Below are 16,192 nucleotides of genomic sequence, written 5' to 3'. Positions count from 1 at the left end.
ACCGGCTGACATTTTGATTTTTGGATGAGTCGAAGGGAAACATGCATGTGTGGACCTTAAAGATGTATCCCTTCTCGTGGGTTTGAGGGCTAAGGGTTTCATGGCGGGACAAACTGCTTTAAAAGCTGCTACAGTTAAAGTCACCAAACATGAGAAATCATGCATGAAAAATCAACACATGTTCATACCATTTGCATTTGATACGTTTGGTTTCCTCGCGCCGGATGCGGTTGAACTTCTTAAAAGTGTATAACGGATCGTGCATAACAATATTATATATATATATATATATATATATATATATATATGAATGTAGTATTTAAAAGAATTAGCTTTACCATACAAAAAGGCTTAGCGGCGTAACTTGTTGTCCGTTTTCCATCTCACTCGTTGTACGATGATAATTAACAATTAATGAATCATGTTGGTGTAAAAATGAAAAAAGAGAAAATAAAAAATAACAAAAACAAGGACACTTCTATCATTTTACATGCATTTAATGAATGAAAATTGACGGAGTTAGTTTCATCAACACTCATACAACTTTTGAAAACCATAAGGACGGGCCACATTATCTTTTAAAAATCTAGACTCAAATTGTAAATAGATGTAACTAAAGGTACCAAAACTGTAATTTACTCTATATTCTATATAAAGGGTAGGACTTGTCTTCGTCAAAACAATTAAATGATCCGTTGACTTGAGAAAGTTTAAACTTGAAATCAGAGCCGGCAACGGAATCCTCACGGATGGACTCCCACGAGTCATCGCCACCGTCTGTCAGCCGAGACTGGTTCTTCCCCTCCCCCTCCCCCTCCTTCACCCAACCCTCCTCCTCCTCCTCCTCTCATCGTCATCATCTTCACACACCTCCTTCCCGAAGGTTCTCTACCTACCCTAAACCTTCTAATCCATCTGCTGCCGGCCCGGCCTTGCGTACCACATCATCTTCTTCCGCCGCTTCCTCTCATCGTGATCTCAAGTATGCAGGATTCTCACGCCGTACTAATTTCTCTCGACGTTACCAAAGATCTCTCACGCCTGAAGTCGATGCTCCGTCAGTTGTACCTCAAATTCCCCAGAAATGTGATGCTTCCAACGACAAAACTTCTACTCCGGATAAGTTCATTGACTTGGTTGGTGGTCGGTTGAAACTCCGGTGGCAGATGGCATTTTTAGTGGCTGTCTGTTCTCTATCTCTCTTTCATTTGTCTTGGCTTTTGTTTTACATACATAATCGAATTGACTTGAGGTTTTATCTTGTGTCTGTTTTGTGTGGTGCAGCTTCTGATTACCACCTTTTCTTCTTTGCTGCACAAGAATTTTTCGTTACATAATCAGTCCAATGATCTTCAGGTAATAATACATCAATTGGATGATTAATTGTTGCTAGAAAGTACAGTTTAGCTTCCAAGGTCAACCCTAGGACTTCACTGATGCACGATTATGTCAATTATAAGATTATAACAACTGAATCGCATGAGTATGTCTATGCATATTACACAAAATACGAATCAATAGAGACTCTTGAGTGAATTGTCCTTCTGATTATTACATTTCATTCCTTTTCTGGTTGTTCTGCTGTCTGTAGGCCCAGATTATGAAGCTCAATGGGAGATTACAACTCTGCAACTTACTAGAACCAATTGATGGTGATGATCTAGACTCTCAAGACAGCATTGATCTTCCCAACAAGAGATTGAAAAACATGGCATTAGCTATCTCAGTTACACTTCTTTCTATACCTTTTCTATTTCTCAAGTATGTGGAGTACATCTCTAAATCAAGATCACCCGACAATCTAAAGGAAGAGGCATCTTTAAACAAGCAGCTAGCTTATAAGGTTGATGTGTTCTTGTCAGTACGCCCTTATTCAAAACCATTGGCATTGCTGGTTGCAACTCTTCTACTAATTGGTGTTGGTGGATTAGCACTTTTTGGTGTTACTGATGATAGCTTGGCAGATTGCCTTTGGTTATCATGGACATATGTTGCTGATTCTGGAAACCATGCCAACTCTGAGGGACTTGGTCCAAGGTTAGTTTCAGTCTCCATAAGCTTTGGTGGGATGCTTATATTTGCAATGATGCTTGGGCTCGTTACTGATGCAATATCCGAGAAGTTCGACTCTTTAAGAAAAGGAAGAAGTGAAGTTGTTAAGAAAGATCACACACTAATTCTTGGTTGGAGTGATAAATTAGTAAGTATTTTATTAGTTACAACTTACAAACTTCAAATGTTTTTGAAACTACTAATACTGTTATGGATTCAGGGATCATTATTGAATCAACTTGCTATAGCAAATGAGAGTTTGGGTGGTGGGATTGTTGTAGTAATGGCTGAGAGAGACAAAGAAGAGATGGAATCAGACATTGCGAAGATGGAATTTGACTTTAGAGAAACATCTGTCATATGCAGAAGTGGAAGCCCTCTAATCTTAGCTGACCTAAAGAAGGTACAAAAACTTATAAATGTTGTTTATGACATACAAACAAAGCAAAAACATAACAATTTGTTTATAAACTTCATAGGTATCTGTGTCCAAAGCACGTGCAATTATCGTTCTTGCTGAAGATGGAAATGCTGACCAGGTTATTTCCATAGTCCATAGACCATAATCCATATGACATGTAAAATGTAAAATGTAAACATAAACTCCTGTTTTTATGCATAAAATGATTATTAACAATAGCACATATGGTTATATGCAGAGTGATGCACGAGCTTTGAGAACAGTGTTAAGCCTAACAGGAGTGAAAGAAGGGCTTCAAGGACACATAGTGGTGGAGCTTGGAGATCTTGACAATGAGGTTCTTGTTAAGCTTGTTGGAGGGGATCTTGTTGAAACCGTTGTAGCACATGATGTAATTGGTCGTTTAATGATTCAATGTGCTCGCCAGCCTGGCCTTGCTCAGGTCAAAAAGTCAAAATTCAAAAAACCCATCTTTCTTTTAGTTTCTTTAACATAAATTTACAATCTTTCTTTGAAAAAAACCGAGTGATTGTATATTTGTATATATAGGTGTGGGAAGATATTCTTGGATTTGAAAACTGTGAGTTTTATATAAAAAGATGGCCTGAATTAGATGGGATGCAGTTTGACGATGTTTTGATTAGCTTTCCACATGCTATTCCATGTGGAATAAAGTCAGTTTCATGTGGAGGAAAGATCATACTTAATCCTGATGAATCTTATGTTCTTCAAGAAGGTGATGAAGTTCTTGTTATAGCAGAAGATGATGATACGTATGCTCCAGTAGCATTACCCAATGTAATTCTCTTTTTCTTTTTTCTTTTTCTTTTGAAAATAGTTTTATAAAGATATAAAAGTGTGTGCACATAAACGAGGGGCGATTGGTGGCAAAAGGTGGAAATGAAGTTTTATGAGTATAATAAATTTGGTCATCAGGTGAAAGAAGCACCATTCATACACATAACTCGACCAACAAGAAAGCCTCAGAAGATTCTTCTTTGTGGATGGAGGAGAGACATTGATGATATGATTGTGGTGAGTTCTATAAATCAAAAACCCTAATTTTATCTTTCTTGCATTCGAATGTTGCAGGTGTGGAGAGGAAATCTACCTAAAGAATTCATTCTTCCAAATTCCATGGAAAAGATACTTCTGTGTGGGTGGAGAAGAGATATTGAAGATATGATTATGGTAAAGCACTAAAGTCAACAACAAGGAATCTTCAGGGGCAGAATCGGAATCCGCAAAAACACTATTTCATATAATTCATGTGCTACATTTTCATTTATGTTTTTTTTTTCTTTGAAATTTTAATAGGTACTGGATGCTTTTTTAGCACCAGGTTCAGAGTTATGGATGTTTAATGAAGTTTTTGAAGGTGTGAGGGAACAAAAGCTTATTGATGGTGGTTTAGACATTGAAAGATTGATGAATATAACACTTGTTCATCGTGAAGGGAATGCTGTCATACGTCGCCACCTGGAAAGCCTTCCTTTAGAATCTTTTGACTCAGTGAGTTGACTCAACTTAACTTAAGTCGCATTTTGTTTTTCCGATTCCGATTGAATTGGAATTCAAGATTCCATTTTATGGTTATTATAGTATCTTGAACTCTTATGTTGATCATGATTCATGGTTATTATAGATCTTGATTCCATTCTATGGTTATTATAGAATCTTGTTTTTCCGATTCCGATGGAATTGGAATTCAAGATTCCATTCTATGGTTATTATAGCATCATGAACTCTGACGTTGATCATGATTCATGGTTATTATAGATCTTGATTCCATTCTATGGTTATTATAGCATCTTGAACTCTTATGTTGATCATGATTCATGGTTATTATAGATCTTGATTCCTTTCTATGGTTATTATAGAATCTTGTATTTCCGATTCCGATGGAATTGGAATTCAAGATGCCATTCTATGGTTATTATAGCATCTTGAACTCTTATGTTGATCATGATTCATGGTTATTATAGATCTTGATTCCATTCTACGGTTATTATAGAATCTTGTTTTTCCAATTCCGATGAAATTGGAATTCAAGATTCCATTCTATGGTTATTATAGAATCTTGAACTCTTATGTTGATCATGATTCATGGTTATTATAGATCTTGATTCTGGCTGATGAATCAGTAGAAGATTCAGCAATACAGGCTGATTCAAGGTCTCTTGCTACACTGTTATTAATACGTGATATCCAGGTACTTTTTTGGTATTTGACACACCATTAATTTCCCTTTTGTTGAACCACTAATTTTACGTTTTTGGTCCCCGAGTATAGTTAGTTTTTGCAATTTTGGTCTCAATAAGCTCTCTTCCAAGTAACATGACTACATTTGGTCCCAAAAATATAGTCATATTACTTGGAACCAGAACCAAAAACATTACAAAAACCTCAAATAAGGACCAAAATTGCACGAGAAAACTTTTTGGGACCAAAATGAAAAAAATCAACTATGCTCAAGGACCGAAAATGTAAATATCTTAATATTATGTCATCGAAGTATACAATAGGTCATACAATAAGTGGTTTTAGTTGTAGCATTTTTGTCATATAATAAACACACTTAAAAATTAAAATAATGCAAAAAACTAAATTAATATTTTTGTAGGCGAAGCGTCTACCCTATAGAGAAGCAAAGGCTTCTTCTCATGGTAGAAAAGGTAGTTTTTCACAAGGTTCATGGATAGGGGAAATGCAACAAGCTTCAGATAAATCGGTTATAATTAGTGAAATCCTTGATCCAAGGACTAAAAATTTATTATCAATGTCAAGGATTAGTGATTATGTTCTATCAAATGAGCTTGTTAGTATGGCTTTAGCAATGGTTGCTGAAGATCGCCAAATAAATGATGTCCTTGAAGAGCTTTTTGCTGAAGAGGTAATCCTCATGAATTGCATTGTTTCCAATTTAGGAGCTGTTTGATATGCCTCTTACTAGTCTGATAAAAAGGTTGGGAATGGAGCCTCAGAGATTGTTTGGTACCACACTTAGGGCCCATTTGATAGTTGCTGTCTGGGAAAAAATTTACTGACTGGGAAAGAAACCATGTTGTTTGATTGTACATCTGACTGACTGTGCTAAATGATGAAAAATGACCATTCAGCTAGAAAGATATGGTTTTGGGGCTTTCTTGGGAAGACATATCTTACCAGGAAAGACCTCTTTTTTGTGCAAATCAAACAGTCCTTTCGGCGCATTCAGTCAGAAAAATCTGTTCGGACCTGAAAAGATGTCTATCAAATAGGCCTTAGAAGCCTTTGGTTTTTGATCTTGAATGTCTCTTACTCTGACTTAATCAACAACTATCAAACATCCACCTTAATCATACATTTTTGGGTTAAATGCATTTATTCTTATTACAATGTTGTAATTTGAAAAGTCCATTTTGTAAGTGATTATCTCTAACATGTGTGTTTTTTTTGGGGGGAGTAGGGGAATGAGATGCACATAAGGCAAGCGGATTTATACATTAAGGAAGGAGAAGAACTAAGTTTTTATGAAATACTTTTGCGTGCAAGACAAAGGAGAGAAATAGTGATCGGGTATCGTTTAGGGAATGTAGAGAAAGCTGTGATTAATCCTCCGGGAAAAATGGAGAAGAGGAAGTGGTCTGTAAAAGATGTTTTTGTTGTAATAGCTGAAAAAGAATGATATGATTTGTTAATGTACATATTTACATACATAGAAGAAATATATAAAAAAAAATTATCCTTTTTGATAAGAATTCCTTTTGATTTGTGATTTGACATTTTTTTAATGATGTTGGGCTCTTGTATACTCTTTATTCATTTAATTAGCCAACATTAACATACAACAAATAAAGTTCGCTTAATTTCCTCTATATTTAAAAATTAGTTATTACTTGAATATAAACATAAAAGCATTTTGTTGCGGTAAAAATTTTGAGATAAAAAATTTGGAGATCATTTATATTATAGAAAATATTTTTTTTAAAAACAATCTTTATTATATGAAATATCATCAATGGATAAGAAATTTATGTTGTAAGTTTATAAAGAATAGGGACTTCTAAAAACCAAAAGTTTTTTAGTTTCGATAATAAATGTTTTATCTTATAAAATAACATAGTTTATTTGGAAAATTAATATAAAAACATGTTTTTAAAAAAATTGAAGATTTTACAAAACTTTGCCCTTGAATTTCTGATTCATTAATACAAAACTAAAAACAGAAAGTGTACCCCCTCACGGAAGTTGTTTTACATTCGATGCAAAGGGAGCGCGCGAGAGTTATCTTTCGTTATTCTCGTTTGGATCTTTTCTTTTCTTCTCGATTTCTGTCTGGATTCACCTTTTTCATCATAAATTTTCTCAAGCAAATTTCTGGTTAGTTTTTCTTTTCTCTCTAATCTATCATCCAATCTCTTCATTCTTCTTTTCCAATTTCAGACTTAACCGTTGTTTTGTTTCATCGACACATGGCAATTTCTGCATCATGGGTTTTCATGAAATCAGGTTTTGTTTACTTGCGAATTTGTGTTTATCTATATTTCAGATCAATTTCATTAGCTTGTTTGCAAGTGTTATTACCGTTTTGATCGCGTTTAGATTAAGTGCACTTGAATTTGCGGATTTTGAGATAAATTTGTATCGGGTTTCCTTTTCTGGATTCAAGCTAGTTGGAATTAAAGTTTCTTCTAGTTTAATTCACTGATTTAGATGCTAAGAGTGAACTGAATTTCCAAAATTGGTCGAATAGTTATCGCCTAATTAATTACTTACACCAATTTTCACATTTCCAATTCCTCTAGATTATCTGTATTCGTTTGCTTTCTAAACGATGCTAGATTCTTAAATTCACTTACTTATCTTATCACGAAGGTAAACATAGATTTTTGCTAAAAAACCTCCTGCTTTTTGGGAAATATGTGTGCTTTCAATCTCTCTATCCAATTTGAGGAAATGCAATTACATTATGATCTATATACATCTGCCCCTTTTGATGAGTAGCTTTTCACTTATCTTCTCCTGTTACATAAACTGATGCTTTTGGTCTCAACCAACTAACCTCTGTATTTAATCTTCTTTCAGACTATAGGCTCAACCTTAATGTTGTCATAAACACCTAAAGCAGATTCATTATGAGATAATGGAATCACCTAAAGCTGGTGGATCAAGGAATACATCTGTAGTTATCCTTACACTTGATACAAGTGAGGTATATATCATTGCTAGTTTATCTACTAGAAGCGACACACAGGTGATTTACATTGATCCAACAACCGGATCTCTTCACCATGATCAAAAGCTAGGTTATGATGTTTTCAACTCCCAAGAAGAAGCACTAAACTACATCACAAATGGTTCAAAATTCATCTGCAAAAGTATAATTCATGCAAAAGCTATATTGGGATATGCAGTCCTTGGGAACTCAGCTTTATTGCTTGTTGCCACAAAGTTAACAGCTAGCATTCCATTTCTACCAGGTGGTGGTTGTGTATACACCATTAGTGAAAGCAAATGGATCAAAATATTTCTTCAAAATCCTCAACCACAAGGGAAAGGAGAAGTCAAAAACATTCAAGAACTCACTGAACTTGAAATTGATGGAAAACATTACTTTTGTGAAACAAGAGACATCACAAGGCCATTTCCTAGTCGAGTTTCTGTAAAAACACCTGATGATGAGTTTGTTTGGAATGGATGGTTTTCAACTGCTTTCAAAAGAATTGGGTTGGATCAACATTGTGTTATTTTGCTTCAGGTATTTGATGCTTTGTGACTTGAAAAGTTGAAATTACATTAATGCCCTTATCATCTTATTTGGAATTTTCTTCCTATACTTATAGGGATTTGTGGAATATCGAACTTTTGGAAGCTTAGGTCAGCAAGATGGAATTGTTGCTCTTATAGCTAGGCGTAGTAGGCTGCATCCTGGCACTCGATACTTAGCAAGAGGCTTAAATTCTTGTTATAGCACAGGTAGATTGTCAAAAATAGCAACCTACTTTACACTTTTTTTTGCCAATATATACAATAGGAGCTTTTTCACCTCAAAAAGCTCATGAAATTTGGAAAAAGCTATTGGAGAAGCTTTTTCAATGATTCGGTGGGCCCCATAGGTTTTCAACCAATTGTAGACAGACAACTTACATAAGGGTCCCACAAAAAAGCAAATTGAAAAAGCTTTCTTATTGTAGAGATAAAATAAACTTTTTCACATTAAGCTTTTTCATGAAAAGCTCCCTTATTGTTGATGCTCTAATACCAACATATAACAAATAAACTACATTGCCTATATTTGCAAAAAGGGTAAAATACGATGTTATTCTCAACAATTTTTTCTTTGTATATGCTTTTAAACATGTGTTTGGCGCACCACAGTTAGCTGATAAACTATCTTGTTTTTCGAGCTTGTACAAATCCTCATGTTTGGCAAGTCAAAAAATAGCTGATAAGCTAGCTTTTTAAAAAAGCTACTTTAGCGCTGTATTTGGCACGCCACAGCTAACTTATTTTTCAAGCTTTTTTAAGTTGTCATGTTTGGTAAGCCAAAAAATAGCTTATAAGCTTACTTTTTAAAAAGCTACTTAGACTAGCTTTTCAGAAGCTTTTTAAAATTTTTCCAAATATACCCCTTGATTAATTATACAAATCATATTCTTTTAAATACCCTTTTATGTCATGTTTGGCAAGCCAAAAAGTAGCTTATAAGCTAGCTTTTTAAAAAGCTACTTAGACTAGCTTTTTGGGAGCTTTTTAAAAATTTTCCAAATATACCCCTTGATTAGTTATAGAAATCATATTCTTTTAAATACCCTTTTATGTCATTCTATACCTTTCAACTAGCTTATCAGCTAGTTTTACCAAACGTCAAATTTTATCAGTTAGCTTTTTAGCTATCAACTAGCTTTTCATATAACAGCTAGCTTTTCAGCCGGCAGCTTTTTGAAAATTTTCGGAATGTACCCTTAATTAGTTATAAAAAAACATTTTTCTAAATGTCAATTTATATATCTTTCAGCTAACTCATCAGCTAGTTTTTACCAAACGTTATTTTTTGTCAGCTATCAGCTACCAGCTAGTTTGCCAAACATAGCCTAATTAACATCTTTATGAAATAGGAAATGAAATCGAGTGTGAACAACTTGTATGGGTACCAAAAAGAGATGGACAAAATGTGCCTTTCAACACCTACATATGGAGACGAGGCACTATTCCCATATGGTGGGGTGCAGAGCTAAAGATGACATCAGCGGAAGCAGTAATTTACATTTCTGACCGTGACCCTTACAAAGGAAGCGCACGATATTACCAAAGATTAACCAAAAGATATGATTCAAGAAACAAGGGTATAAACGGAAACCAAAATAAAACCGGCTTTGTCCCCATTGTATGCATCAACCTTCTTAGAAACGGAGAAGGAAAATCCGAATCCATTTTAGTCCAACATTTCGAAGAATCCTTAAATCACATCCGGTCAAACGGTCAACTCCCTAACACAAGACTCCACTTAATCAACTACGATTGGCATACAAGTATTCGATTCAAAGGCGAACAACAAACAATTGAAGGACTTTGGTATCATTTAAAGTCTCCCACAATCTCCATAGGGATCACAGAAGGTCATTATTTACATTCTCGTGAAAATATCCAAGAAGCTGATGATGTCATCGTTTCCAACGATGACATCATCGGTTGCTTTCGCTTACACGTGCATCAAAACGGTGTGATTCGTTACAACTGTGCGGATTCTTTGGATAGAACAAATGCTGCTAGCTATTTTGGTGGGCTACAGGTGTTCACTGAACAATGTAGGCGGCTTGGGATTTTTCTTGATGCTGACGTGGCGTTGAAGCCAAGCGGTTCGCCAGCGAGGATGCGGTCGTGTAATGATAAGGCGTGGAAGAGATTTGATATGACGTTTGAGGAGTTTAAAAGGTCGACTATTTTGTCGCCTGTTTGTCAGTTGGCTGAGCTTTTTTTAATTTCGGGTGATATTCATGCGACTATTTATACGGGTTCTAAAGCAATGCATAGTCATATTTTGAGTATTTTTAGTGAAGAAGCAGCTAAAAATAAACAGTTTTCAGTTGCGCAAAATGTGAAGATAACACTTCAAAGAAGATATAATAATGCAGTTGTGGATAGCTATCGACAGAAACAGTTAGAGATGTTTCTTGGGTTAAGGCTTTTTAAGCATCTTCCTTCGATATCAATTCAACCTTTGCATGTATGTAACTTTTTCAAAAATCGTCCAAAGTTGAAGTCTTTTTCACTTTTGGTCCTTATGATGATTATCGCTTATTTTATATTTATGAAAACATCTGATATGACATTATATCTTTTTGGTTTTTTATTAGGTGCTAAGTAGACGATCTGGTTGTCTTCTTAAACCGATTGCTAGCATTGACTCGACTTCTGATGATGGAGACAGTCTTCTTAGTTTTAAACATAAAAATCTCATCTGGGTAACTATACTTTATTTTATTTAAGGAACGGGTGTTGAAATATCTTTTTTAAGATTTTATAAAAATCTAAATAACAAAAAGTTTGAAATTTGGTAACATTTAGAACTATATAAATATTATAAATTAGAACAATGATAAATATATGAATTTAAAAAATTCCAAATATATGTATTTACAGAAAAAGAATAAGTAGATCTAAATTAACATTTTATATTTTAATTTTCTTTTCTATAATAATAATAAAAAAATTATATATACTATTTAGTTATTTGAATTCAATTATATAGATTTGTATAAAAAGGAGTCGATAGGACCCATAAACTTCAGGTTTTTGGCTTCACAAAAAAACGAAGACCATGTTTAGCAAAATTAAGCTAAGATTATTGTAATTTAACATTCGATAAAATCATAAAAGTTGTTTATCGTAGTTTATTAGCTAACTTGATTGATAAGCTAGCTTATAAGCTAAAAGCTAGCTTTTCAGTTAATTCATTATCCAATATATAATTTGGATTATTTTTTGTACAGATTTCCCAACAAGCGGCAGATATAATTCAACTTTTTATCTACCTTGGCGAGCCTTGTCATGTGTGTCAGCTTCTTCTCACAATTTCACACGGTGCAGACGATTCAACATATCCATCAACAGTCGATGTCAGAACAGGACGCGATCTTGATGAGCTTAAACTTGTTTTAGAGGTTTCACTTTACAAGTTTTTAAAAAATCAAGAAATAGCAACCTACTTTCATTAATTTGAAAGTACATTGCTATAATTGGTTACATTAGGGCTAATTAAGTAACTCTTTGCTTACTATATAGGGAGCTTCCATTGCTAGATGTGTTAATGGTACAAACATGGTGATACCGATAACGGGACCCATTAGTGACGATGACATGGCATTCACAAGAACTTTAACAACCCCACCTACCCACAAACATAAGTTACCGTTTTTATATGATTTCGAAGGTCGCGAGGGCAATTTGGACTTTCTCACTCGGGTGGTTGTTCTCACATTCTACCCATCTGAGTCTACCACTTCCCCTGTCACTATCGGTGAGGTACATTATGTTTTTCACTTTCTTGTATTTTACATTTTTACCCTTTCGTATGCGTGTGTGTGTTTTTCTATATCTTTTAACATGTGTTTGTAGGTGGAGATACTTGGGATTTCTCTTCCATGGAGAGATATATTTGCGTCTGAAAAGCTATGGGAACGTTTGAATAGTATCAAAGAGAACAACCCGTGTGTTATTGCTTTGACAAATGACATGGCGCCACCTGGCAAATCTGATACAATGGATCTCTTGTCAGGTGATGACATCGTTTCAGAGTCTGTTTCACAACCAATGACAGAAATCAGTTTGCTTGATCATGGTTACATTGAAGACAATAAAACAAATTCAATACAACAAGATGAAATACAAACCAAAGGGGACGTAGCAGCGCTTCAGTACATAACTTGCTTCAAAATGTTGTCAGCTTTACATGGGGTATGAATTATAGATTATTAGTACTATTTTCTTTAGATTATTCAACAAGAAGAAGAAAGAAAAAGTGACTATGGAGTTTTGCAGGGTAACAAATTAGGGTTTAAAGAAGGGATTAAACTTGAAATCGAACGTCTTAGGCTCAATCTATCTGGTGTTGAACGCGATAAAGCTTTATCATCAATTGGAATCGATCCAGAAAGTATAAATCCGAACGTGTTAATAGAAGAATCTTATATTTCTTCATTATGTAAAGCTGCAAATGCGGTTGCATTTCTAGGTCAAGCTTCTTTAGAAGACAGAATTACTGGTGCGATTGGTCTTGAGATTATCGAAGATGAAAAAATCGATGTGGATTTTTGGAATATTAACAGAATCGGGGAGAGTTGTTGCAGTGAATCGTGTCAAGTTCATATGGGGACTTCGACTTTGAATTCTTCTTCTTCACAGTCGATTTATTTATGCTCCGCGTGTAATCGGAAGGTTTGTAAAGTTTGTTGCGCGGGAAAAGGTGCTGTACTTGTTCTTCAGAATCGTGGTGTTAATGAACGGTGTTTATTGATGGATGGGGTTATTTGTAAGCTGTGTTGTGATGATAGTGTTCTTGATGCGTTGACTTTGGATTACCTTAGGGTTTTGATTAGCGAGAGAAGAAATAGGGATGCCGAAACGGCGACGTATAAAGCTTTGGGTGAAATTGTAGGGAGGAATTATATCGCCAGAAAAAAGGAGTCGTCGACTGATAAAAATGGAGATGTCAAGGCGGCGCTTCAACAGTTGCTCAATGGAGAAGAATCGTTGGCTGAATTCCCATTCGGAAGCTTTCTCCACTCGGTATTATCTATAGATCATTTTATCTTCCCTTTTACATGTTAAAATATCGTTAATAACTAGCTTTAGATCTGAATTGTTGATTATTTCTATTGTTTTTATAGATTGAATCAGCGTCAGGTTCAGCACCACCATTGTCGTTGCTTGCACCTTTGAATACCGGATTAAAACAGTCGTACTGGAGGGCACCTCCGACCACCTCTTCTACTGAGCTTATTATCGTTCTCGGCAATCTCTCTGATGTCTCCGGCGTCATCCTTCTCGTTAGTCCCTGTGGCTATTCCATGTCCGATTCCCCCATCGTAAGTAAACCACGTTACAGAATGGAATCTCCAATTCCAGTTCCAATTCCGTTATACCAAACTCATTCATAATTTCATATTCTATTATTGAACAGGTCCAAATTTGGGCAAGTAACAAAATACACAAGGAAGAAAGATCGTGTGTCGGAAAATGGGATGTGAAATCAATGCTCACATCTTCGCCGGAGCTTTGTGGTCCAGAAGAATCCAATATTCAAACGCCTCGCCACATCAAATTCGACTTCCGAAATCCTGTGCGATGTCGTATGATTTGGATAAAATTGAGTATCCAGAAAGTTGGATCGAGTTCTGTGAGTTTCGAGAACGATTTCAATCTTTTATCCTTTGATGAAACTCCGGCCTCCGATCCCGGCGGCAGACGCGCCTCCATAGCAGGAACATCGGAAAGTATTCCGTCTCTGCACGCCAAAAGAATTCTCGTAGTTGGATTTCCGGTGAAAGCGGATATAAAGCGGTCGTCGTCGCAGAGATCTGAGCATGCTAGTAGCATCAAAAATTGGCTGGAGAAACCGCCATTGTTGAACAGATACAAGGTACAATTGGCGAATGGCGAATAAACTTTTTCCGATAACATAAACATCATTGCAGGTTTTGAATTTATCTCTTTGTTGTAGGTTCCGATTGAATCCGAGAAGTTGATCGAGAACGATCTGGTTTTGGAACAAAACATGTCTCCATCTTCACCGGTGGCAGCAGGTTTCCGGCTCGACGGTTTTAGCGCTATAAAACCTCGATTAAAACATTCACCTTCAACATTGGAAGCAGTATCTACAGTTTTCGAACATAGATTCATATCTCCACCGGTATTACGTATTCAAGTATCGACATTAAAGGTACTCCAAGCACGAAAAATGTCTTGTATTTTAGATGACGGTGGTGGTGGCACTGGATATAATCATGATAAATTGTTATGATGTATACTTTCAGGGGTTGTCGGAGGAGACGGTGGTGGTTGCAGAGTACCGGATACCGGAGGTAAAGAGTGGAACGGCGATGTACTTTGATTTCCCTAAAGCGATGAACAGTCGAAGAGTACGATTCAGGCTGGTCGGAGATGTTGCTGGGTTTGCCGATGATCCGGAAGACGGCGGCGATACAGGGCGGCCGTTGGCGGCGGGGTTGTCGTTGTTAAACCGGATTAAGTTATACTACTATGCCCACCCTGGTGATCTTGGGAGATGGGCTGGCCTTTCTGGTATATGAGTGATTTTTTTTTTATTATTTAAAAAGAATTCTTTTGTATTTTTTTTTGTTTCTAGTTCAGAATAATCGATTTCATTTTATTTCAGGGGTGTTTCGAGTTTATGAGAGATTGTAGTTTAGATTCTTTTAGGGTAAAAAAAATAAATTTTGACAAACGTGTAAAAATTTGTTACAATAAAACTAACATCGAGTATAAATTATTTGATTATTAATTTGTTGTGAATAAAAAATATCGTTCTAAGTTCTAACAATGATGGGTTCAATAAAAACCCAACCAGAGTTATTTATGTGTAAAAAGCATAAAAGAAAACCAATGATGGGTTCAATAAAAACCCAAAATTATAGATGTAGTAACGCAAATTAAAGTAGCAAGAGCAATCAAGGACATGCAGGTACTAGACTATAAGTTGTAAACGCTTAGTCAATCTTACCCAAATTGGCAAAAAAAAAAGTCACCACTATTTTATAAATAAGGTGAAACATAACAAAAACAAGAAAAAGGAAATGTTCAAATGAGATTTTATTATTGAATTTAAGATGCCTCAAAATGGCTTAGAAATCTTTTTATACACAGAGCTAAATTTGGCACGTATTGTCAAGTTTTCTGAAAATAAAATTTGACATGAAATTCCCCTAATTAAGCTGCTAAATTAGGACATGAAAAACAAAAATCAAAGAAACTCATATCTTAATTTGTAGGCATAAAAAATAGGATTCAATTTAATTTCTCTTTTGTCATAAAAAAAATAGAATAAAAATGAAATAAGGAAATGTACTAAGCTTTGAGAAAACTCATGGATACATTTTTCCTTAATTGCCCTCTTGTTGCCTTAGTATGGAAATGTGGTGTTGAAATGGGGCGATATTGGCCCGAGGCCCATTAATTCTTTGTTGGACATGGTGGCAAACCCAACATTGGTTTCAACGCAAAACTCAATGAAGAGAAAACTCATGGATACATTTTGTGGAGTTGTTTTTAGCTACTATGGAAAGCTAGAAACAAAGCACTTTTTAGGAAGGCACAGGTTGATGAAAAGAAATTGATGGATGACATCAAATTGTGCTTGTTTTCTTGGATCAAACATAGAAGGAAAATGTTTACTTTAGATTGGATTGATCGGTGGCTTTTTAAAGCATGTAATTTGTAACTTATTTGTACTTTGCTAGTCTATTGTTAGCTTTTTTTTAATGAAATATTTTGCCATTCTAAAAAATATAGGAAAAAAATCCCAAAAGAACCTCAATAACTAAACAAGCCTATACACAGAAACACATGATTTTGTAATTTGCTTTGCCTAATTAAAACACTTATTTTCAAAAAGACCACCCAGACAGTAGGCACCCACATCAATCCATATAAAGTTCATAAAAAATCTTAATTTTTAGTTTTACAAACAAGTTTTGTATGATTATTTTATTATTAATT

The 16,192-nt window shown here is 35.2% G+C and overlaps 2 protein-coding genes across 4 annotated transcripts; both read left to right on the top strand.

Moving 5' to 3' along the window:
- Nucleotides 1–675: 675 nt before the first annotated feature.
- Nucleotides 676–6,213, top strand: LOC145095772 (ion channel CASTOR-like). Of its 2 annotated transcripts, none has more exons than XM_079033603.1 (12): nucleotides 676–1,184; nucleotides 1,285–1,356; nucleotides 1,592–2,200; nucleotides 2,273–2,455; nucleotides 2,532–2,591; nucleotides 2,712–2,915; nucleotides 3,023–3,271; nucleotides 3,566–3,664; nucleotides 3,791–3,985; nucleotides 4,593–4,685; nucleotides 5,097–5,366; nucleotides 5,922–6,213. In XM_079033603.1, exons 1-12 carry the CDS (start codon nucleotides 750–752, stop codon nucleotides 6,138–6,140), a joined length of 2,688 nt encoding a protein of 895 aa, XP_078889729.1. In that variant the 5' UTR covers nucleotides 676–749; the 3' UTR covers nucleotides 6,141–6,213. The 2 variants fall into 2 exon arrangements, with proteins under 2 accessions (XP_078889729.1, XP_078889732.1); XM_079033606.1 differs by lacking the exon at nucleotides 3,566–3,664 and adding an exon at nucleotides 3,410–3,508.
- Nucleotides 6,214–6,693: 480 nt separating this feature from the next.
- On the top strand, nucleotides 6,694–14,974 carry LOC145095760 (putative phosphoinositide phosphatase SAC9). Of its 2 annotated transcripts, none has more exons than XM_079033589.1 (13): nucleotides 6,694–6,835; nucleotides 7,541–8,213; nucleotides 8,299–8,431; nucleotides 9,574–10,682; nucleotides 10,813–10,920; nucleotides 11,449–11,619; nucleotides 11,741–11,980; nucleotides 12,074–12,412; nucleotides 12,497–13,243; nucleotides 13,345–13,542; nucleotides 13,638–14,096; nucleotides 14,178–14,396; nucleotides 14,491–14,974. In XM_079033589.1, the coding sequence occupies exons 2-13, from the start codon at nucleotides 7,599–7,601 to the stop codon at nucleotides 14,764–14,766; spliced, it is 4,614 nt and encodes a 1,537-aa protein (XP_078889715.1). In that variant the 5' UTR covers nucleotides 6,694–6,835; nucleotides 7,541–7,598; the 3' UTR covers nucleotides 14,767–14,974. The 2 variants fall into 2 exon arrangements, with proteins under 2 accessions (XP_078889715.1, XP_078889719.1); XM_079033593.1 differs by having other exon boundaries at nucleotides 6,829–6,964.
- The last annotated feature ends 1,218 nt before the right edge of the window (nucleotides 14,975–16,192 follow it).

The sequence above is a fragment of the Lactuca serriola genome, chromosome 1, assembly GCF_051521515.1.
Source record: "Lactuca serriola cultivar US96UC23 chromosome 1, Lser_US96UC23_V15, whole genome shotgun sequence".
NCBI classification, from domain to species: domain Eukaryota; kingdom Viridiplantae; phylum Streptophyta; class Magnoliopsida; order Asterales; family Asteraceae; genus Lactuca; species Lactuca serriola.
The sequence above is the reverse complement of the archived record's forward strand: the minus strand, read 5'-3'. Positions and strand labels throughout refer to the sequence as shown.

Coding starts and splice junctions, on each gene's coding strand:
- LOC145095772 (XM_079033603.1), top strand. CDS start 750: ATGGACTCCCACGAGTCATCGCCACCGTCTGTCAGCCGAGACTGGTTC. Junction 1,185..1,284: donor AGATGGCATTTTTAGTGGCT/GTCTGTTCTCTA, acceptor TGTGTGGTGCAG/CTTCTGATTACCACCTTTTC. Junction 4,686..5,096: donor TATTAATACGTGATATCCAG/GTACTTTTTTGG, acceptor ATATTTTTGTAG/GCGAAGCGTCTACCCTATAG.
- LOC145095760 (XM_079033589.1), top strand. CDS start 7,599: ATGGAATCACCTAAAGCTGGTGGATCAAGGAATACATCTGTAGTTATC. Junction 11,981..12,073: donor CCCCTGTCACTATCGGTGAG/GTACATTATGTT, acceptor ATGTGTTTGTAG/GTGGAGATACTTGGGATTTC. Junction 13,543..13,637: donor CCATGTCCGATTCCCCCATC/GTAAGTAAACCA, acceptor ATTATTGAACAG/GTCCAAATTTGGGCAAGTAA.